Source organism: Borostomias antarcticus (genome assembly GCF_949987555.1).
Source record: "Borostomias antarcticus genome assembly, chromosome: 21".
NCBI classification, from domain to species: Eukaryota; Metazoa; Chordata; class Actinopteri; order Stomiiformes; family Stomiidae; genus Borostomias; species Borostomias antarcticus.
This window is the reverse complement of record NC_140254.1, coordinates 15,131,028-15,154,896: the sequence shown is the minus strand read 5'-3', so window position 1 is coordinate 15,154,896 and position 23,869 is coordinate 15,131,028. Positions and strand designations below refer to the sequence as shown.

At 49.5% G+C, this 23,869-nt stretch overlaps 1 protein-coding gene across 3 annotated transcripts in view; it reads left to right on the top strand.

Moving 5' to 3' along the window:
• Positions 1-18,968, top strand: part of clasp2 (cytoplasmic linker associated protein 2) — a 64,096-nt gene extending 45,128 nt beyond the window's left edge. For 2 of the 3 annotated variants that reach the window (XM_084455341.1, XM_084455342.1), the window contains 18 exons: positions 573-617; positions 1,860-1,967; positions 3,542-3,648; positions 4,302-4,457; positions 4,853-4,944; positions 5,120-5,183; positions 6,960-7,123; positions 7,209-7,287; positions 9,875-10,018; positions 10,329-10,472; positions 11,030-11,136; positions 11,347-11,464; positions 15,354-15,558; positions 15,724-15,917; positions 16,128-16,256; positions 16,372-16,578; positions 17,016-17,132; positions 17,378-18,968. In XM_084455341.1, coding sequence (XP_084311467.1) covers positions 573-617; positions 1,860-1,967; positions 3,542-3,648; positions 4,302-4,457; positions 4,853-4,944; positions 5,120-5,183; positions 6,960-7,123; positions 7,209-7,287; positions 9,875-10,018; positions 10,329-10,472; positions 11,030-11,136; positions 11,347-11,464; positions 15,354-15,558; positions 15,724-15,917; positions 16,128-16,256; positions 16,372-16,578; positions 17,016-17,132; positions 17,378-17,455 — 2,258 coding nt within the window. In that variant the 3' untranslated portion in view covers positions 17,456-18,968. Of the gene's footprint in view, positions 1-572; positions 618-1,859; positions 1,968-2,702; positions 2,766-3,541; positions 3,649-4,301; positions 4,458-4,852; positions 4,945-5,119; positions 5,184-5,839; positions 5,900-6,959; positions 7,124-7,208; positions 7,288-9,874; positions 10,019-10,328; positions 10,473-11,029; positions 11,137-11,346; positions 11,465-15,353; positions 15,559-15,723; positions 15,918-16,127; positions 16,257-16,371; positions 16,579-17,015; positions 17,133-17,377 lie in introns of all 3 variants that reach the window. The other variant, XM_084455343.1, reaches the window with a different exon arrangement.
• Positions 18,969-23,869: the final 4,901 nt, after the last annotated feature.

The following is a 23,869-nucleotide window of genomic DNA, read 5'->3' as shown; positions in this document are numbered from 1 at the left end:
AAACATAAGTGTGGAAACTCTGCATATAGAGAAAACATGAAATTACACAATTAAAATACATTACCATAAGCATAAAGATGAAGTAAAAAGTAGGCTACGAGGAGCATCACAATGTGTTCAATACCTGTCAATATAAATATAGAATTAGAGGGTGTATCTAGTATAACCGCGCTCCGTGGCAGGCATGTCCCGCTGGCTGTCTACCCCACCACTTGATAGGTCCAGCTGCGTTGGTCTAGAGAATGAGTCCACTATAAGACTCCGTCTTCCTCCATGAAGTACAATTGCAGAAAGCGGCGCAAATCCTCTCTGCTATCAGAGCAGTCCAGAACCCCGGCGTCGTCGTGGGTCGAGGCGACAGCCACACTCTCTCCTGCTGCTGACGCTACCTGCGTGCTGCGTCACCTGGTGCACTGGTCTCTCAAACTACACCTCAGTGGTCTCTCAAACTACATCGTCGTCTTTGGCGCACATGTGGCGAGCACTGGTGCTTTCTAACTCTGATTCAAATCTCAACTCCTTTTCTCCTGTCTCCCTCTCTCCCTCTCCTTCCTTCTCCCTCTCTCTTCCAGCTCCCTCCAGCATTAGTTCCATCTACAACGGAGCGAGCAGGGGAGGTAAGACTCCGACCTCCGTCAGCCTCCAGCACCCTGCAGCCCTTCCCTCTCTCTCTCTCTCTCCCTCTCTCCCTGTTTCCCTCTCTCTCTCTCTCTCTCTCTCTCTCTCCCTCTCTCCCTCTCTCCCTCTCTCTCTCTCCCTCTCTCTCTCCCTCTCTCTCTCTCTCTCTCTCTCTCTCTCTCTCTCTCTCTCTCTCCCTCTCTCTCTCTCTCTCTCTCCCTCCCTCTCTCTCTCTCCATCCTAACTCCCTCACCCCTTCCTCCCTCACCGTCGTTCTCTCTCAGGCCACCCGGCCGGCCATCACTCGACACCTCGTTGTCCCAGGAATCATCTATCTAACCTCTGACCCCAAGGCTGCGTTGTTATGGTGACGGGTTCCCGTGGTGATCAGCTCCCCTGCGATAATAGCTGTGTGAAAGCCTCTCCCCTACTAACAAATCGGCAGGCGCTGCAAATGATGAAACTTCACAGGCTCAGGGAAGCTTCATTGGGCCTTCATAACCCCTCGTTAGGCTGTGATTAACCCTGATTGGCTAGTGGGTGCTGAAGCTGGCCAATGAACAGCCTCTTTGTGATGCTACTAGATGAAAACGGATATCCCTACCCTCCCACCCCTGACCTCTAAAATTCATCTACTTTACATTTTCCTGTCCCTCCTGTGTGTGTGTGTGTGTGCGCGTGTGCGTGTGAGCGTGCGTGTGTGCGTATCACCAGGCTTTTTGTGTATATGCATGTGATTCCTGAGTCCAGCAGTCCTCCACTCTTTCGGCGTGCATCTCAACAGTCAAACGTGGCCTCCTTGCCTGGTGCCCTCTCACCTGTCCAGCTCCTCCAGGCCAGTCTGCATGAGGTTCCATAGGCCTTAAGGAAAGGAGACAAAGGGGAGGAGGCCACATTAGTCTATTGAGACGCAACCTGACAGCAAGTGAAGCTGTGCTCATACTACACTCTGACCTGTTGCTATCAGTTTGTCACTCTTGCCACTATTCTCTCTTTCTCTCTCTCTCTGTTTTTGTCCCTTTATTTTTTACTTTTCTTTTTTGTGTCCCTTCCCTCTCCTCCCATCTCCTTGTCTCTGATCTCTCCTTACGTCTACATTTGCTTTTTATTTTTATTTTTTTTACTTTTTTTTTTACTATCTCTTTCTCCCCTCCGTCTCCTCCCTGTTATTTGTCTTCCTTTCCCTTCTGTGACCCCACCCCCACCCCCCTGGCGGTGGTTGTGGCGCTGGTCTGGCGCAGCCCGGGGCAGTCGTATCCCTCGGCCCAGTATGAGTCAGGGCTGCAGCCGGGAGGCCAGCAGGGAGAGCAGCCGGGACACCAGCCCCGTACGCTCCTTCACGCCCCTGGGTGAGTACCGGAGGGAGGAGGTATCGGCCGGCCCGCCGTACGTCGGAGGCTTTACCCGTAGGAGACGTCGGCCCGGTGCCGGCCCCTCAAATACAGGAGGCGCCCGGCCTCTGCAGAGAGAGACCCCCAATGCAGAGAGAGAGAGAGACTTGGGCTGGCACAAAACTGTGGATTCATCATTAAAATTAAAATCTTTGATCAAAGGGTATTAGATGAAAATGCCCTCGGAGGGGGCAAACTCTGACTCTGCACATTCTGTCAGTGTCATCTGCATAGTCATCTCAATGTTTCAGTAGTAGTTTTCAATAGTAAAAAGTTTTGCAAACGTGTTAACAAGCCAATCACACATCTAAGTTGCAGTGCTCCCAGCAGTGAATGTGGATCATGGGTTTACTGTGTGCGGGTTCACACATGGTGGGCGTAGCGTAGCCATGCTGCCTGTGGCGTCTCCTCCCTTTGACAGAGATGGGGGGGGGGGGGGGGGGAGGATAGAACATCAAGCTTACTAGACGAGTGGTGTGTGTATCCTGAACCACTGTAGGGAAGCAGTACTGAACTCTTAACAGGGGTTACAAAACACACACGTCACCCGCACACATTAGCATGATGATTGGGTGTTCTCACTCTGTGTGTGTGTGTGTGTGCGATCTAACGGTGAGGGGTACATGTTTGTTTTCTGTCCTTGGGGTGTGTGTGTGTGTGGGCGTGTGTGTGTGGGCGTGTTCTACATTGCAGCGTCTCGACACTACTCTCGCTCCACCGGAGCTCTACACTCTTCTGATGCTTTACTTGCAGCAGGTGAAGGCTGAGTACTTCTCTCTCTCTCTCCCTCCCTCACCAGCCCACGCCGCGCTCTTCTTTTCCTTCTTTTTCTTAAATGTGCATCACCTCTTCCTTCGTCTGTACCTTTGTTGTTGTTGTTGTTGTTGTTCTTTCCCCCCCGATCTCAACCGTTTCTTTGGTTTCTCATCAAGGGCCTCAGGCTTCCTCGCATGTTTTCGCCCGGCTCGGCTGCCACGGCGACCATACCGCACGCGCCCCTCCGGTGCCATTTTTTATTTTTCCTGTTTAGCCCCACCCACCATCCATACGGACACGCCCACGTGTCCTCCATGTTACATTTCTTTGCTCCCATCACGCTTTGCCCGGTGGCCTGTCCTGGGTTTGGGATCATCTCGTCACCTCTTTCGAGTCATGCGATCGACAAGCCGGGGCAGGGGGGGGGCTTCTGGGATATGGAGTGTTTGTTGAGTGTGGGAGGGGCTGAGTGACGACGCTGGGTGAACGAAGGTCTGCTGAGCGGATGAGTACGGAGAGGTGGGGGAGTGCGGCCTTCTGAATGGGCGTGGCCTTGTTGTGAGCGAGAGTTTGATTGTGAGTGAGTGATCTGCGAGGGATTAGCTCTGTCTGTTTTTGGTGTGTGATACCTCTCCCCTCTCCCCCCTCTCTCTCTCTCCATCCCTCTCTCCCTCCCTCTCTCCCTCCCTCTCTCTCTCTCTCCCTCTCGCCCTCTCCTTTTCTCTCTCCCTCTTTCTCTCTCTCTCCCCCCTCTCTCTCTCTCCATCCCTCCCCAGGTTCAGGGTTGGGCCTCAGTCCCTCTAGCCGCCTGTCCTCATCGGTCAGCGCCATGAGAGTGCTCAACACCGGCTCAGACGCAGAGGAGGCCGTCGCAGACTTACTGGTATACACACACACACACACACACACCCCAACACAACCAAGTACGTCTTACACACAATCCGTCTTTCCTTTGTGCAGCACAAGCCCTGGTTTTGAGTGTGTGTCCATGGCTGAGAGTGTGTGTGTGTGTGTGTGTGTGTGTGTGTGTGTGTGTGTGTGTGTGTGTGTGTGTGTGTGTGTGTGTGTGTGTGTGTGCGCATGTGTGTGCGTGCCTGTGTGTTCGTGTGTGTGTGTGTGTGTGTGTGTGTGTGTGTGTCTGACCCAAGTGTGTGGGCTTTGAGGGATTTTTTTTTTTTTTTTTGACTAACCCTTGATTCTACCTCTGTTCAATGCTCTCAGCTGTTGGGAGACATGCGGTCCAAGGTCAGCCTATTTTTCTGCCTCTGCTGTGTGTGTGTGTGTGTGTGTGTGTGTGTGTGCGTGCGTGCGCGCTTGTGTGATGCAGTAGAGTTTACATTGTTGCTTTGACTACTCAACCCAAGTGGGGGCATGTTTCAAAGCCACACACTAGTTTCCATAAACCATCATACTGTAGATTTAAACCGTAGAGCCATTATCTTACTACTATAGACCTGTAGTGCTCAAGGACTGAACTTAAAAAAGAAATTATCACCACATCTGTCTACTTCTCTCCCCCCCTCTCTACCCCTGTAGAAGAAATCTGCGCGGCGACGGTACGAGAATTATGGGATGTACTCCGATGACGACGCCAACAGCGACGCCTCGAGTGCGTGCTCGGAGCGGTCGTTCAGCTCCAGGAACGGAGGAGCCATCCCCACGTACATGAGACAGACGGAGGACGTGGCAGAGGTCAATAAAAACAAACAAACAAGCAGCAGCAGCATATATCAATATCAATATTGAACCTCTGTGTGTGTGTGTGTGTGTGTGTGTGTGTGTGTGTGTGTGTGTGTGTGTGTGTGTGTGTGTGTGTGTGTGTGTGTGTGTGTGTGTGTGTGTGTATTCCAGTGAACAGGGTGATTGATTTTTGTACGCACCAAAGCCAACCAGTGGTCACAGATTCTGTTTATGCTGTAGTCAGACTAGTAAATCTTGTTCACAAACCAATCTGGCCACCTGCAAAGTTAACAAAATCAATACATGATGGCATTTCTGACACTGATAATAAATGATCTGTCATATCTTACTTTATGGGTCATTTTGAGCTTTTCATAAACCATTCATTTTGAACATCCTCTCTGCAGGTGCTGAACCGCTGTGCCAGCGCCAACTGGTCGGAGAGGAAGGAGGGTCTTCTGGGTCTGCAGGCGCTGCTCAAGAACCAACGCACCCTCAGGTCAGCCTATCACAGAGCAGGGGTGAAACAGATCAGCCAATCACAGGCAGCCCACCTCTGAACACAAGGCAAAACATCCGATTGTGGTTGTTTTGGTCACGTTGTGGTCGTGTTTTGGTCAGATTGTGGTTGTGTTTTGGTCTCACCGTGGATGTGGTTGTGTTTGGGTCTGCAGTCGTGTGGAGCTGAAGAGGCTGTGTGAGATCTTCACCAGGATGTTTGCTGATCCCCACAGTAAGGTATGGATGCATGCTGAGCAATGACTCAAACGCCAACACGCACGCACGCACACACATACATTCTGACAGGTACATGCTCACCCATTTTCACCTAGTATACCGGATTCTGCCGAAACCAAAGCCAGGAGAATAGTGTTCGTAAACACACACACACATTCATGATCTAACATCCGTGCACACCTCTACACAGACACATAGATGAACACACTGAGACAGTACACACACACGCGCGCGCGCGCACACACAAAGGCATGTTCTGCGTGCGGCGGTAGCTGACTGGTATCTAACGGCATGCCACGCCTGAGTTTGCGTGTGGAAACCTCACTCTCTCCGCTAGCCAATGGGATTGCTCTCTCGCTGTCCGTCAGCCAATCCGCTGGCTGTGCTCACTTGCGGTTCACTGCAACCCCCCCCCCCTCCCCCCCTTGCGTAGTCTGAAACACTGACCTCACCCACACACACACAATGAGCAGCCCCACTTTTCCTCATGACTAACCAGCTACGGTTCGAGCCCTCTAACTCCGCCCCGCCCCCCCCTTCCCACTCCCAACTGCGGCGTTGTGAGTGCCCCCCCGCCCTCCGCTCCTACTGCCCCCCCACCCCCGCCCCCGACCCCCCCCACCCCCTCGTTTGACGGTGACGATTGTGAATTTCAGCGAGACTCCGGCAGGGTGTACGGCACGGCAGAATCTGGTATAAGCTCAGCCTCCTTCAAGGTATACATCCCATCATCACTCCCTCCTTCCCTCCACCTCCGTCTCTCCCTCCCTCCATCTACGTCTCTCGCTCCGTCTCTCTCTCCCATCTCCCATCAGCCTTCTGTCTGTTTTCTTTGTTTTCTTCCTTCTCATTTTCCAGGTCTTGTTTCTTTCTCCTCTTGATTTTTTTTTTTTTTTTTTTTTCCCATCTCTCGTTCCATCCCTGTGGTGTTTTTGCGTACAAACACGCCTTTAAGAGTGCTTATGGACAGGTTCAAGTGTAAAACAGAGCTTGCCTTACCGTGTGTGTACACTTGATAGTGACGGAGTGCGTGCTGTGTTTCTGGTCAGGATGCTAACTGCTGTGTGTTTCTGGTCAGGATGCTAACTGCTGTGTGTTTCTGGTCAGGATGCTAACTGCTGTGTGTTTCTGTCTCCTCCATGCGTCCCACTATGGAACTCTCTGTAGAGAGTAAGTCTGGCCCACATTTTATCAGCTGTGTGGATGTGTGGTTGCGCCTCTCGTATTAATCTGATGGGTGACTAATCTGCGACTAGTCTCCACGGCAACCCGCAGACTCACCAACTAACCCCACTCGATGATGTCGCCAGCTGTGACATCACGCCCTCTTATGATTGGTTACCTGTGGTCCTGCGTAGGCCACAGCCAATCAGCATGTAGAGTGATTATTGACACAGATGTTGGTGTGTGGTGATTGCTCGCTGTCTGACATGTTGGTATGATCATTGCTGTGATATTGGAGGTCAACTAATGAGCCGGTTGTGTGTATATGATTAATGGGGTGGATGGATGGAGGGAGGGAGGGAGGGAGGGAGGGAGGGAGGGAGGATAGATGGATGATTGGACATTTTCCTCTGCATGGAAATTTGACCTCGGTATCTCTCCCTGGAAAACTAATACTATCCCATAATGCCTCACTAAAACCTCTCCCTCTAGGTGTTGCTACGTGCTGCGTGCCCTTATGTTCATGGTTCATTGTGTGTGTGCATGCATGCACACAATGATGTGTGTAACCTCTCTGTGTGTGTGTGTGTGTGCGTGTGTGTGTGTGTGTAGGTATTCAGCATGTTCCTGGAGACGCTGGTGGACTTTGTGCTGGTCCATAAGGAGGACCTCCAGGACTGGCTGTTCGTCCTACTCACCCAGCTGCTCAAGAAGATGGGAGCTGACCTGCTGGGCTCTGTCCAGGCCAAGGTCCAGAGAGCCCTGGACGTCACACGGTGTGTGTGTGTGTGTGTGTGTGTGTGTTGAGGGCTGTGTGTGTGTTTACAGCTGCAGCAACGTTTTTTTTTATTCTTCTCTCAGGGAATCTTTCCCCAATGACCTCCAGTTCACCATCCTGATGAGGTTTACTGTGGACCAGACACAGACCCCCAGCCTCAAGGTAAAAAAAAAAACAGTGTTACTGGTGTGTGTGTGTCTGTGTGTGTGTACATACTAGACGTTGAGTGACATTTAAAGATTGTGATGTTTGAATAGGGCAGGGGGAGAGTTGAGTTCTCCAGACGTGTGCGGCGTGGTCGCTGAGGTAGGAGGGAGGGTTGCGCGGCAGACGCTGCGTCTCTGGGTCGCTGTATCTCTGTAACTATGGTAACCTGCCATGACCTCACGCCTGCTAACGCTGGCCCCGCTCCATTCCCGACTCCCGGATTCTGATTGGATAGCGAACGGCTCGCCTCCAATTACACGCTCCTCCTTTGCTCTGCAGACCAGACCCTCCGCTCCTCCTCCTTCGACCTCTCATCCCTCCATCCTCCCATCCCTCCATCCTCTCATCCCTCCATCCTCTCATCCCTCCATCCTTTCCCACCTGTCCCTTTGAGTAACAGTATCCCGTCTCTCCTCTCCCATCCAGCCCCTTCAATAATCTTCTTGCCTCTCCTCTCCCCTCTTATCTCCTCTCCCCTCTTCTCTCCTCTCCCCTCTTTTCTCCTCCCCTTTCCTCTTCTCTTCTGTCCTCTCCTCCACTCTCCTTCCCTCTCTTCTCTCCTCTCCTCTTCTGTCCTCTCCTCTCCTCCTTTCCTCCCACCCCCACTCTCTCTCCTCAACCCCTGTTTCTAAACCACTTGTTTTTCCTTCCTCTTCGTTCCCTGTTGTCCCCGCCCCGAAAACCTCCTCCCCTCCTCCCTTTTCCTCTCCCCCCTACCTCTGTCCCTCTCGTAGCGCTCTCTCTATCTCCCTCCCTCCTTTCTCCTCCATCCTCCTGCTCCCCCCCTAAACCCTCTCTCCGTTGATTGACGCGGTGCTCTCCTCTCTCTCTCTGAAGCCTGTGCGGAGCTCATGTTGCGGGCGAGGCAGGGGAAGGTCCGCGCTAAAATTGCTTCCCCCCAGAGCGAGGCGCCATGCCTGCTCTCTGCACGAGCAGGTCACAGCCTGGAACCAAACCTCCCAGGTCAGTGTGCTCCGGGGGGAGCAATTTTATGACGCGCGCACATTAAGTAGGTGGCGGTCAATATGGTGCACTTTGATAGAGAGAGAGAGAGACGGAAGAAGAGAAAGTGAGAGGGGAGAGTAATAGAACAGGCCAGCGGCGAGGAGGAGAGGATGAGGGCAAGTGCATTTTGTTGGAAAGTTTGTACTGAAGCCATTTTTTTTCATTTGTTATTTCTGTTGTCGTTGTTCCCGTTTTTCATTATCCTGTTTCCATTTTTGCTGATATTTCTTTTCATGCTCTCCAGTTCGTCGGGCGCGGACGGTCATAACACATTACTGTGGTTCTTCCGCTCTCACACACACACACACACACATACATTTTGTCTACAAGAGATTCACCATTGTGATTTAATTTTTCAGATGCGCTGCTTGAGATGCTTGTCCTCTTGGGCTGTGTGTATATTTATGTTGACGTTCTTTCCTTGTTGGTGTTTGTGGTTTGACTAACACCACCATGCAGTGGCGTGCACAGACATTTTGGGGGGCAAGTGCTTGCGTGGCGAGACGTTGACGGGGGACGGGGGGGTGCTGGCAGATAATTTGTATTTGTTTGATTGTCGCACGACTTGTTGACCGGGGGATTGGGGGGGTGGGACTTTTGCCCTGTTCGATTCGTTCGATCCACTCGATCCACCCCTGGCTACGGGCCTGTAGTATGTAGGGGTTGATCATTTCTCCGCGTGAGAATTGTGAAGTGTGGCGTGTGAGTGTGAGAAGAGGCTGAAACGCGTTGGCAGCCTTGTAGGCTAAGCCTAAGGTTACTACATAATACTAATTAAATATTCAGCTTAAGTATACTGATAGCTTAAGCTTCACATGCTGTACCAACAACAAATTCTACCGACATTGGTCGTGTGGTGGTCATCATTACGTTAAATCCATTAATTGATTAGGACTAGCTAGCTTGTTAAGTAGGTGGGCAGTCGGCTAATTTAGGCTCAGCTGTTTGGCTTGGTATGAGACTTCACAACAGAGACAAATAAATGCAAGTTATAGTTTGGCAACTGAGGCTTAGGGGGCAAACAATACACTTGTTTGGTTTATGTGTTACCTGGCTGGTTGGCTGTCATCACTCGGGCACTCTGGATGGGGAAAGGGCAGTGGAGGAGATGTGTGTGCTGTGTGACAAATGAAGAGAGGGAGGGGAGGGGCACGGGGGGGGAGGGGGGTCTGGCAAAATTAGAACGCATTTTGGGGCATTATTATTACACGCTTTTAATCGAGCATTGATGAGAATTTAATCACCATGGGCCACATACAGTAGGCCTACACTGTAAAAAAAAATTAAAAAAATTGAAAAGTAACTTTCAAAAGGGCATCCAGAGGGCAATGGGCAGGTGCTCTAGCACCACCTCATGTCTATCTGTGCATGTCCCTGCCACCATGTATCCTTGCAGGTAAAGGTGTCCATTTTTTTGTGTGTGTATAGTGCAGGATTCATGTATGTGTTTACTGTAATATTGCGGGTGAAATTAGGCCAGTCTATCTATTGCTGTGTATCTATTATGTTTATTAATGTGTGTGTGTGCTCTCTCCAGGTGAAAGTGGCCATTCTGAAGTACATCGAGACGTTGACGTTACAGATGGAAGCTCCAGACTTCGTCAACTCCAGTGAGACTCGTCTGGCCGTGTCGCGCATCATCACCTGGACCACGGAGCCCAAGAGCTCAGAAGTCAGGAAGGTACGAACACACACACACAGGCGCGCGCGCACACACTTTTTTTAATCAAATCTGCTGTTTGTTTGTTTTTCACAAAGTGTTTGGCTACTGTATTTCTTTTTGGGTCATTGGTTGCATAAAGTTGTGTGATTGATGGCTTCCAGAGATTGATGACTTCTATTGTGATGGCGCTGTAAGGTGTGTGTGTGTGCGTGTGTGTGCGTGTGTGCGTGTGTGTGTGCGCGTGTGTGTGCGCGTGTGTGTGCGCGTGTGTGTGTTTTAGGCTATAAGGTCTCTGATCTGTGTGTGTGTGTGTGTGTGTGTGTTGCAGGCGGCCCAGTCGGTGTTGATCTCCCTGTTCCAGCTGAACACTCCAGAGTTCAGCATGCTGCTGGGAGCTCTGCCCAAAACCTTCCAGGACGGAGCCACCAAGCTACTGCAGAACCACCTGAGAAACACCGGCAACACCGCACAGGTAACACACACACACACACACACACACACATGCCTGAATTAGCCTAGGTATGTGATTTATGGTACCAGTTCTGTATCTCAGCCATAACCCAGTACTCCCTAAAGTTCCCAGAGATTAACCTTCTTTACTCTGTTTTTGTATTCCCTTAATTCCCTGATCATTGTTAAGAGCGTTTTGTCTCTAGTTAATATATAGATGTAGAATCTGCTGATGGACCACGCCCAGTTCATTCACCTGTGGAGTGTGGGAAACCCCAGATAAATGGCAGGGGCTCAGTTCATTTCTATTTTGTTGTTGATTATGTATTTCTGATGCATTTGATTTCAGCACACGCATACGAATTGTTTATCACAAATTACAAAATAAACACACCTAAGATGTGTTAAAACCAGAACCTCCTGCCTTCGCTGTGGCCGTACCTCCCCCTCCCCTGGTCATCTGCCCGCGACCCTCCCTGCTACCGACCACCCCCCCCCAACAGTCTCATTCACGGGTGTACCGTGTGCAGATGAGATGGGGTGTAAGTGACGGGTGCTCATGGTGTGTTTTGTTCCCAGGCACCAATGGGGAGCCCTCTCACACGCCACACCCCCCGGTCCCCGGCCAGCTGGTCCAGCCCCCTCACCTCTCCCACCAACACCTCCCAGAACACACCCTCGCCCAGGTACCACACACGCACGTGAACACACACAAACACACACACACACACAAACAAACACTCTGACAGGCAATGCTTATGTCATTGCAGTGCTTTGATTTCTGACCTTGCCTCCGAAAACATAAAGGATATCTTGTCAAAGTATGTACACCTGTAGTTACTCTTTTGTTTGTTGGGTCTGTGTGTGTGTGTGTGCACGCGTGTGTGTGTGCGCAGTGCGTTTGACTACGACACAGAGAATATGAACTCGGAGGACATCTACAGCTCTCTGAGGGGCGTCACTGAGGCTATCCAGAACTTCAGCGTCCGCAGCCAAGAGGACATGAACGAACCCGTGAGTTTGGAATGAACTTTTGAATCACGATACCCAGTGCAAAACCATTTGAAGTGTCAACTTTCAATGACACTTGATGAGGCTGTGTGTTGCCTTGCTCTCACTTCAGCGTAATAAATTCAATAATTCACAATATGTACAAACATATTGTTGGTGTCATATAACATGGTCAAGGGGAATACGAACCAAGTCTTGGGAATTTCACAGCAGTACTCGACTCATTTAAGATTTGATCCTACCCCCTGGCGTGTGTGTGTGTTTGTGTGTGTGTGTGTCAAATTAAATGACAGCTTGTTCTCTTGATTATTTATAGCTTCCGTCTCAAAGTGGACGCCAGTACTAATCCATGAACCCCTCGGCATCCCCTCCACACACACACAGACACCTGATCTGTCCTGACGCCTGCCACTCCCTCCACACTGGACACTGACCCTCACACCCACCCTCAGAACTCACCATGTTCCGCCAGACAGTCTTAAGGCCTCAATATACTCCAGTTTACTACAGTATGTGTGCGTATGTGTGTACTTATGTGAACTCTACACAAGCAGCATTCTTCATATGTACTCCACTACAGACTTAATATCTAAATGGATTTTTAAAAGCTATGTCCACTAGCAGGCAGGTCAACGACAACTAAACTTCCTTTGCATTCTGACGTCGCCAATTTCTCACCGGCTATTCTAGCATGCGTTACTTGTCACGGTGCAGCAGCAACGTCACGTCGTACAGATGTGTGTAACTACAGCCTGGCTCACATCATTTCTCTTCACAATTCACCACGGCTGTGTGCTACTACTGCGTCGTTTCCTGTTACCATCTCGCAGGCCGTTGGAAGACCCTTTGATAGGCTGCCCTCACAATTTCTGTCGGTGTTGCACCTTGCATATGCGTACACTCAAGGCCTAGGGAGACGTGCGCGAAGGACGCACCAAACGAACGTTGCGCACGAAGGACGTGCGACAGCCGTCTTCGTACGCGATGTACTTAGCGTGACGTACATTTCAGCCTACTTTTTGTTACATGCTTGTTTGATGCGGTGAGCTGCACCTGCGGATGCAAGTTGGTGTTTAGTTGCGCTGGGGTTACACACACTTCATACACTGTACACACGCCAAGAAATGCACACCACACACACACACACACACAAACACACAATAACAATGAACCAGGAGCATAAGGGAACATGACACCCCCATGTCAGCGCTTACATCAGCCCTGCCAACGCCCCTTCACCCACATAAGGACATGGTACGGTTGGTATGTCCCGGTACGGGGGTGTGAGCCCCATGACATTTCCCCTTTGGGTCAATCTGAAACTTGATCCCTCCCGCAGGTCATCAACCTGCCAATAGGAGCGCACCTGACTCATCAACCTGCCAATCAGGGACCATGTCAGGGTATTCCTGGTTTGAGTAGAAATATAAACAGTAACAGGAACAGATCCCATATCTCTACTACTCCGCTCTGTCTCTTCATCACCTGAAATGTATATCAGCTCAGATAGATACAGTTAGGTCCATACATATTTGGACATTGACAAAGTTTCCATCATTTTGGCTCCACCACAATGGATTTGCAATGAAACAATCATACTTTAAGTGCAGACTTTCAGCTTTAATTTGAGGGTATTTACATCCAAATCAGGTGAATGATGTAGGAATTACAAACAATTTTATATGCACCCCCTCCCCCCCACCAAACAAACTCATCAGAGAGACAGCAAAAACATAAGGTGTGGCCAAATCAACTGTTTGGTACATTCTTAAAAAGAAAGAACTCACTGGTGAGCTCAGCAACACCAAAAGACCTGGAAGACCACAGACAATGGCCGCGTTTCCCGATAAAGAACCTTCTTAAGGAACCATTCTTAAACAACCCTTTGTATGGGAGTTAAGAAGTACTTTGGAGTTAAGTGCTTCTTAACTCGTTCGGGAAACCCGGCCAATAACTGTGATGGATGACAGAAGAATTATTTCGCTGGTGAAGAAAGACCCTTTCACACCAGTTGGCCAGATCAAGAACACTCCCCAGGAGGAAGCGTATCTGTGTCAGTTGGCCAGATCCAGAACACTCCCCAGGAGGAAGGCGTATCTGTGTCAGTTGGCCAGATCAAGAACACTCCCCAGGAGGAAGCGTATCTGTGTCAGTTGGCCAGATCAAGAACACTCCCCAGGAGGAAGCGTATCTGTGTCAGTTGGCCAGATCAAGAACACTCCCCAGGAGGAAGCGTATCTGTGTCAGTTGGCCAGATCAAGAACACTCCCCAGGAGGAAGGCGTATCTGTGTCAGTTGGCCAGATCAAGAACACTCCCCAGGAGGAAGGCGTATCTGTGTCAGTTGGCCAGATCAAGAACACTCCCCAGGAGGAAGCGTATCTGTGTCAGTTGGCCAGATCAAGAACACTCCCCAGGAGGAAGCGTATCTGTGTCAGTTGGCCAGATCAAGAACACTCCCCAGGAGGAAGCGTATCTGTGTCAGTTGGCCAGATCAAGAACACTCCCCAGGAGGAAGCGTGTCTGTGTCAGTTGGCCAGATCAAGAACACTCCCCAGGAGGAAGCGTATCTGTGTCAGTTGGCCAGATCAAGAACACTCCCCAGGAGGAAGCGTATCTGTGTCAGTTGGCCAGATCAAGAACACTCCCCAGGAGGAAGCGTATCTGTGTCAGTTGGCCAGATCAAGAACACTCCCCAGGAGGAAGGCGTGTGTGTGTCAGTTGGCCAGATCAAGAACACTCCCCAGGAGGAAGGCGTGTCTGTGTCAGTTGGCCAGATCAAGAACACTCCCCAGGAGGAAGAACACTCCCCAGGAGGAAGGCGTATCTGTGTCAGTCAACAATCAAGAGAAGACTTCACCAGAGTCAATAGGGGTTCAAGAGTTCACCACAAGATAGAAACCATTGGTGAGCTTCAAAAACAGGAAGGCTAGATTAAGAGTTTGCCAAAACACATCTGAAATAGCCTATACAGTTCTGGAACAACTTCTATGGACAGATGAGACAAATATCAACTTGTACCAGAATGATGGGAATAGAAGAGTATGGAGAAGGGAAGGAACTGCCCATGAACCATAGCATACAGGTACCACCTCACCAGTGAAGCATGATACTGGTAGTGTTATTGCGTGGGCATGTATGGCTGCCAATGGAGCCGGTTCCCTTGTATTTATTGATGATGTGAATCCTGACAAAAGCAGCAGGATGAAGTGTTTTGGGCAATATTATCTGCTCATATTCAGCCAAATGCTTCAGAACTCGTTGGGCAGCGCTTCACAGTGCAGATGGATATTGACCCAAAGCATACTGCAAAAGCAACCAAAGAGTTTTTCAAGGCAAAGAATTGGAATGTTCTGCAATGGCCAAGTTAATCACCTGACCTGAATCTAATTGAGCGTGCATTTCACTTGCTGAGACAAAACTGAAGGGAAACCACCTAAAGAACAAGCAGGAATTGAAGACGGTTGCAGTAGAGGCCTGGTAGAGCATCACCAGGGATGTCTGGTGATGTCTATGGGTTCCACACCTCAGACTGCCATTGACTGCAAAGGATTTAGAACAAATATAAAAGATGATAATTTGATTTATGATTGTTAGTGTACAATTACTTTTGGTCCTTTAAAAGGGGGGTACCACATATAAAATGTGTTGTAATTCCTACACCGTTCACCTGATCTGGATGTACTGCAAATACCCTCAAATTAAAGCTGAAAGTCTGCACATATTGAATGTTTCATTTCAAATCCAGTGTGGTGTGATGTTTCATTTCAAATCTTTTGTGGTATGCAGAGCCAAAATGATGAAAATTGTGTCAATGTCCAAATATTTGTGGACCTAACTGTACACACACACACAGAACCCCCCCCTAACCCCTGTCCTTCTCTGTGTTCCAGGGCAGTGTGGTAGGCGGGGGCTCTGACGGCAGGGCCGCAGACGTGGTTGACGGTGGCCGGACTGCGCTGGACAACAAGACGTCCCTGCTCAACACCCCCCTGCTCTCCTCCAGCCCCCGGGGGGCCAGAGACCCCTTCTCCGACTCCCCCTACAAACACAGCATCAAAGACACCACTCTGGACGAGTCCGACCAGCTCACTGATGGTACACACACACACACACTCAAGAGCACAAATAAGGGGATGGATGACGTAACTTTGAGATGGAGGCTTTTAGTGCAAGCTTTGATTGATTGATTGATTGATTGATTGATTGCCGCTCATTGTGTGTGTATGCCTGAATGCCCTTTGGTGCTCTGCCTTTTAACAGACAGCTGTCTAGACCAGTCAGAGCTGGTGGCGGAGCTGCTGAAGGAGCTGTCCAATCACAACGAGCGCGTGGAGGAGAGGAAGGCGGCGCTGTGTGAGCTCTTGAAGCTGATTCGTGAAAACACACTGCAGGTCTGGGACGAGCACTTCAAGACCATCCTACTGCTCCTGCTGGAGACACTGGGAGACAGAGAGGTACACACACACACACACACACACACACACCCTAGAGAGGCGAAGTTGTTTCATCATATCGTAGGCTCCAGCGGAGAATTACATTTGTTCCGGTTCGAGAAAGAAAATCACAATGATTTTTATATTGCTCAGTCCCTCTTTGATCATTACTTTTGCATTTGTGCGACTCTCAAAACGAGCCGCAGTAACGAGCGCGTTCTTCCTGCGCAGCACGTGATCCGCGCGCTGGCCCTGCGCGTGCTGAGAGAGATCCTGAGCAGACAACCCTGGAGGTTCAAGAACTACGCAGAGCTCACCATCATGAAGGCCCTGGAGGCACACAAGGACCCGCACAAGGAGGTGGAGTGCGCACACTTTCTCACACACACACACACTCGCACACACATCCAAAACACTTACAGTTCGGGCCCCTAGCGTGCCACGTCAACGTCTGCGCGCGTGTTCTTGCGTGTAGGTGGTGCGGGCGGCGGAGGAGACGGCGGCCATGTTGGCGTCGTCCATCAGTCCGGACCAGTGCGTCAAGGTGCTGTGTCCCATCATCCAGTCAGCCGACTACCCCATCAACCTGGCCGCCATCAAGATGCAGACCAAGGTCATCGAGAGAGTTCCCCGAGACGGCCTGCAGAGCATGCTGCCCGAGATCGTCCCCGGACTCATACAGGTACGACACACACACGCACGGGGAGACACACACACGCACGGGGAGACACACACACGCACGGGGAGACACACACGCACGGGGAGACACACACACACATACAGGGAGACACACATACACGGGGAGACACACACACACACAGGGAGACACACACACAGGGAGACACACACACATATACAGGGAGACACACATACACGGGGAGACACACACATACAGGGTGTGTCACACACACATACAGGGAGACGCATACACGCACAGGGAGACACACGCACGGGGAGACACACACACATACAGGGAGACGCACACACATACAGGGAGAGACACACACACACGGAGAGACACACACATATTATATACATCTTAACCCATCTATTGAGAAACCTTGGAAGTGTGTGAGTCCGCAGCAGTCCCAATATAACCTCCTGTGTCTCGTCCTGCAGGGTTACGACAACTCTGAGAGCAGTGTGAGGAAGGCCTGTGTGTTCTGCCTGGTGGCCATCTACGCCGTCATCGGAGAGGACCTGAAACCACACCTCAGCCAACTGTCAGGCAGCAAGGTGAGCTTTCACACTACTAGAGCACTTTAACCTTGATTCAGAATCATTCTTTTTCTGTCTTTCAGTGTTTTGAGGCTTAGTGGGGGGGAGGGGCCGCCATTTTAACACCCCTGTATTTCTCTCCCTCCCTTCCTCTCTCTCTCCCTCCCTCCCTCTCTCCTCCCCCTCTCTCTTCCTCTCTACCTCCCTCTGTCTCTCTCTCTCTTTCTTTCTCTCTCTCTCCCTCTCTATCTCTCTCTCCCCAGCTGAAGTTGTTGAATCTGTACATCAAGCGTGCTCAGTCTGGCTCCAGCGGCAGTGAGCCTCCAACAGAAGGCCTATAGGAGAGACAGCACCCCCACAGGCCAACCACAGAACTACAACCCTGAAATACACACTCACTCTCTCCTAAACACAAACCCTAATAAACATACACGGATGAGCATACACTTTGATGAAACTCAAACACACAGTTACACACACACAAACAGTTAGACTCACGCTGATATGCAGGCTCAAACATACTGCAATGAACAAATTGACTCAGACATACACGCGCACACGCACACACTCTCTAGACACTGTGCTGGACACCTGTTTTACAGCGTCTTTTTCCGTTCTTACTGCAGTGCATTGTGAGAGTGGTGGTGCGTTGGGGAGATAAGTGTTCTCTTCACAGATGCTTAGGATCCAACCTGCTCTGTTGCGCTCCAACTGACCCTTGACCTCCCCAAGGGTTGCTCTTGTGTCCTCTCGTCTTGTACTCCAATCTCACACACAATCTACCCAAGTGTGTGTCATCGAAGGATAGGGATATTGAACCTCCCTCTCCCTCCCAATCCTCCTCAGCAAACAGCTCCGTCTCCCCGACCACACCCCCTGACCTCCATCTCCATAGCAACAAGGAAGGAAAGTGGGTTGGGCGTGGTCGTGGGAGGGACGAAGTTTATTGTGTCAGAGGGAGAGGTCAGTGGGGTGGAGCCAGATATGCAGCGGGATGTAGCCACGCCCCCCAACCATGTAGAGAGGGGTGGGCAATAGTGTCCTTCCGGACTGTTCTGAGGTCAGGGAAGGGGGGGAGTGTATATTTATGTGCCCAGTCAGTCTTTCTGTTGGCGTGAGGAGCTGTATTGGACACTATTGTTTTTATTTTATTTTTTTTTACTTTTATTTTTTTTTAGCACAGAAGCTTCGAAAAACCCTGGAACTGGTGCTGTCGATCCTGAGGTACGACCACAGCACAGCACTAACACTCATAAGCGCTTGTTCAGCTGGTCACAGCAGCCACATAGGCAGAGTCTGAGGTGTAACGTGCTTGGCTATGCATGAGATGATTTTAACGAGACAAACTTTTTATCGGGGTCTTATTTAAAAGTCAGGAAAGGGTGTCAGGAGTGAAGTTAAAGCAAACAATGTCCACCCCTTTCAAAAAAACAAAAACAAAACAGTCCATGATGGTACCCTCCACTGCCCCCCCCCCCCCCACACACACACACACACACACTCGTCTTGGATTGAACCATGACCGGACATGTCTTGTTATTATTATCAGATAGTGGATATGTATCTAGGCCTATATATGATATTAAAAATGGAATATCCAATAACAACGTTATTTAGGATAGTCCCAAGGTGGCACACCTGCACCCATCCCGGTTTTTTTTGTTTTTCTTCTGTTGCGAGTGCAGTAGTCGCTCTCACCCATTCATTTCTCTCTGGTGAGACATTTTTAGAAATGTATTATTTACAGATCTGGAAAACAAAATGCTTATGTCCCCTTTTCCCTTCCATTCTTGTCATTTTTTTTCCTCTTGTGAGTAACGTTCTAGTTTTTACTGTTGTTTCCTCTGTGCATTTACAAAGCTGTGCTTACAAATAAAAATAAAGAAAACTTGTACAGACCATAATAACCACTGCCTCTTGTCCATCATTAGGATGCAATGTTCTTCAAGTTGCCTTTGAACACGTGGTTATGAACAACTCGTCCTCCTTAGACCTTTAACCATGACTAGATTTGCATTAGATGCATGTCCTCACTGAGGAAATGCTTTTCCCAGCTCACATAGTTCAGAGCCCGATATCTGCGGCCTGATGGGAGTGTTATGGTGGGTATGGAGGGGGTGGTCAGCTGATGAGCCGTGCTTTGCCCTGGCACCCTCGTGTAAAAGAAAGACTAACCCTGGGTTAAAGGACAATGCTCGTTTTTGACAACCTGGACCTTATTTACGACATATTATAAGACGTTTGACTCACTGAGATCACTTTGGTGTAGTTCGGAGGCATGTAGAAGAAATTTAAAATCCAGCGCGAGCCAGTATATCCATGTAATGGCGGTGGTCGGGGCACTTAGAATGCAGTTTCTAAAAATCTATTTTCTGCCGCGAAACGGTTGTTTTCATCAATCTGTCTTGATGAATCGCTGGTTGTGCTTACATAGAGCATAGGCCTGTTGTGGTTTTTCACATGCCTCTGTAATATGATCTTTAGAAACGTCTTTAGACACGAAATAGCTTCCTCACTTGCTCCAGCACGCATGCGCACAGCGTGCTGGAGCAACGATTGCGCACTGTGCGCATTAGTGCTGGAGCAAGTGAGGAAGCTATTTCATTTCGAAAGACGTTTCTAAAGATGGCATGTGAAAACCACAACAGGCCTATGCTCTATGTAAGCACAACTAGTCAAACGTCTTATAATATGTCGTAAATAAGGTCCAGGTTGTCAAAAACGAGCATTTTCCTTTAACTTAGCCCCTTTTCACACACACACATTGTTAACCCAGGGTTAACCCAAGCCCAGAGCTATACAATTCACACTGCAGTTCTACCCAGGCTTAACTCTAAGTCCTGGGCTAAGGATAGCCCTAGGATAAGAATATGCAGTGTGAAAAGCCCTTTGTAGGGGATAACCCAGCAAACTCTGGGCTAACCCTGCTCCGGAGCAGGGCCAGCAAGCCCTAGGCTTAAATCGGGGTTAGCCCACTTTGGAATGTGCCAAGATGCTGAGAAGGTTCTAAGAATGTGTTTAGCCCTGGGCTAAGTGCAGTGTGAAAAGCCCTTTAGTCACTTGTTTAGATAGGCTACACTTGTGAGATCTGGTGAGTAGTAGTACTGACTTCCTACGTTAAATGCAGTTATTGTAAGTCGTTTTAGATAAAAGCGTCTGCTAAATGACTCATGTAATGTACTTTGTTGAGGCACCTTTGAAAACGATTTACAGCCTCAAGTCTTTTTGGGTATGACACTAAGCTTGGCACACCTGTATTTGGGGGTATTTCTCCCATTCTTCTCTGTAGATTCTCTCCAGCTCTGTCAGCTTAGATGGGGAATGTCGCTGCACAGCTCTTTTCAGGTCTTTCCAGAGATGTTCACTCGGGTTCAAGTCTGGGCTCTGGCTGGGCCACTCAAGGACATTCACAGACTTGTCTCGAAGCCACTCCTTTATGCTTAGGGCTGTCCTGTTGGAAACCTTCTCCCAGTCTGAGGTCCTGGGCGCTCTTGAGCAGGTTTTCATCAAGGATCTCTCTCTACTTTGCTCATTTAAGCTTTCCCTCGAATCTGACTAGTCTCCTAGTTCCTGCCACTGGTAGGCCTATTAGCCAGGTGATGTGCGGTACATGGTGTCCTCCATAGGCCTATGTGACGCTTGGCATTTAGGCCAAAGAGTTCAATCTTGGTTTTATCAGACCAGAGAATGTTTTTCATGGTCTGAGAGTCCTTTAGGTGCCTTTTGGCAAACTCCAAGCACTCTGTCATGTGCCAGTACAGTACCCAGGTGTGTGCCAACAAGGTAGCCTACTGAGTAGGCTAAAGGGTGTCAATACATGTGATATTTCAGTTGTTTAGCCTATTTGCAAACATTTATACAAAATCTTGTCTCTTTCACTTTGTTATTATGGGGTATTGTGTGTAGATTTAAGAGGAAAATTGATGAAATTTTAGGGAAATGAATTTAATCGACTTTGGAATAAGGCTGTAGGTTAACATAAAATGTGGAAAAAGTGAGGAAGCGTGAATGGCCTACTTTCCGGATGCACTGTATGTTGTGCAACTGAGAGAACCCTTTTTCTCACGTGGATTGACCATATCTGAAGGAGTATTTAATGTATGCATCTGTTCCTCTTCGCAATAAATGTATCTTTCTGTTACAAGCTATTCCTAGACACCAACCCGCTAACCTCGGTTTGTCACGAAAGTCCTTGGTGGCGATGACGCATTGCCCGGCCGGTGTTGGGTGCGTGCACCGATATGAAACGCGCTGTTATGTCACAGCGCATGGGAGTAGTGGGTATTTAGGGGTGAACAGCTGAAATAATTCTTCACAAGTGTCCCTAAACCACTTATATATAGATATATAGCTTATCCTAGTTAAAATTCACTTGGTAAAAACACTTGAGATTCAACCGCGTCTCCAAGACGCGCTTGTGCACAATCGGCTGATAAATTGACCACAGCAGAGCGCGTGGAACTTGGAACACTGTCTGAGACCAGACTGACTTCGAAGTTGCAAGGGACTTTTCCTGCAGTAGCATACTTGAGTCGAGTACGAACCATAGCAGCAGGTAGCCTCGCGAGTGTGTGTTAGAAAGGACGGACCATTTGAATCAAAGTTCTGCAATACGGAGCGATGTTGTTCTGGCAGTCATACACCGAGAACTTCAGATCCCCGCTCCGGGCAAGCCGCAGCTACACGCGGTAGGAGCCATTATAACCCTGGTTTACTCTAGGAGTCGTTATAACCCCGGTTGACGGTAGGAGCTGTTATAGCCTAACCCCGGTTGAGACCGGAGAGGCGTTCATCATATTAGCATAGCCTAGGCTACATATCCTGGATCTTTAAACACTTGATACATTATATAGACCTATTTTATAATGTGGAGTAGAGCAAAGTCTAGGTTACAGCAGGCTAGTGGATACGGGTTAATAGATAACTGGTTATTACAGACTGCCTGCCTAGGTTTTGTTCCAACTTGATTATTTACTAGCCTACTTCCCCATGAGTGTCGTAACCGGCTCTTACGCAGTGACAAACAATTGGAGACCACAGACGGATAGGAAATATTTAATTAAACTTAAACATAAACTGAACTAACAAAACAGCGTGCTCGGGGAGAAGGGTTTTCCCAGAATGTCAGGCAGGAGTAGCCTACGCTTTAAACTCCTGGGCAGAGGCGGCAGGTGCTCCCATCCTCCCAATTCCACCCAACTTCCTCCAACAAGGAAAGCAAGCAAACCGACAAAGGCAGGCAGAGCGGGGGGCGGCGGTGAGTTAGTCTTTGTTTCAACGCGTTGGCCCGTGTCGTTTGAGGTGATTGAGAGAAGGATGTTTACTGTAACCAGACAGGTTTGATGCCTATAGCCTATATTGATAAAATCTGGGGAGTGGCTGTTCTTGTTTGCCGAGATATTCCTAACAGCCAATAAGGCCTAGTGCTAATATTATATTTCCCAAATAGCCAATAAGGCCTTATGCTGGGGGAAATAAAGTTGATATCTATCTATTGATCTGTCGACCTATCTATAAACCTGGACACAGGAATAAATCCGATAGGCCAAGGCAAACAGAGGAATGGTTAGCCTCCACGAACTGTCACCCAATAGCCTACACTTTTGAGTATCTTCAGACTTCTCATTCCATTTTCTGCACTGGTTTACATCTGTAAACTAAACAAACTGTTCTGTTGAAGACACGGCAGTTTAATGCTCCTCTTCATTATGTGTGTGTGTGTGTGTGCGCGTGTCGCGCGCGCGTATGTGTTGTGTGTATGCGCGCGCGTTGAGCGGATGGAGATGACGAAAGCTCTATGCTCACTGATTGGCTGAGGAGCGTGTGCTTGGCACGAGTGCGGCTCTACGATTGGCCCAGCGCTTCCCCTGGCATCCTCCCTGCTGCTGGCGGTGGGAGGGTTTGAGACAGGGACAGTCGGTAGGAGCCATGTTGATGTTGCCTGGTTTTGTGTCAGCTGCCGCACTTTGGATACCTAACGAGTGTGATTTCTCAGGTCGAGAGACGTAGCACCGGTCGCTCGAGTTCGCGATGAAAAAGGGAGAGCGGTTCCGGGCGGCACAGGGAGCGCTGTCAGGAAGCTTCGCGTAGGATTCGACACATCAAATCAAGCAAGTGTCCTCACCTGAAGTTCGCTAATGCTAGCCTCCTAGCTAGCAGAGAGCACAACCAGACGGACATTGCGTGTGAATGCGGCGTGTGCACTGTCAACAACATCCTCCCTGCTCTTTTTACATAATGGTTGTTGGCTTACTATTTGGCCTGTTCCAGGACTTTGGTTCGGGCCAGCGGCAGCAAGCCTGCTAGCTAGTTAGATTGTCCAACGTTAGATCTGGCTAGCTAACGTTAGCTGCTTGGGCTTTTACAAAAATGGTATTTTAGCAAGCTCAGCTGGCAGTTGGCTATACGCGCTAATGTTACTAGCCTAGCTGGGTGGAATCTAGCTAGCTAGATACTCGCCGCCTGGTCATTGTTGGACTCAATAGCCAACGTTAGCTACATTTGCTACATTCGCCTTCTCTTGTCAGCTGGCTAGCTAGCTAACAAACTCATTCCGGGGAAATATGGCGATGCATCGAGCTTGTGAAGTGCAGTCCAATCGCCTGTCAAAGTTCTCAAGGAGCTAGCTGGCTAGCGTAACTTTCTTTCATCGTCTTCAGCTCAGCGGCAGCACGTTTGTTTGCTAGCTGCGCCCCCGTCCCCGAAGCAAGCTGGCGACCCTCCGAGTGGAAGCGGAGGACAAGGAGCTAGGAGCT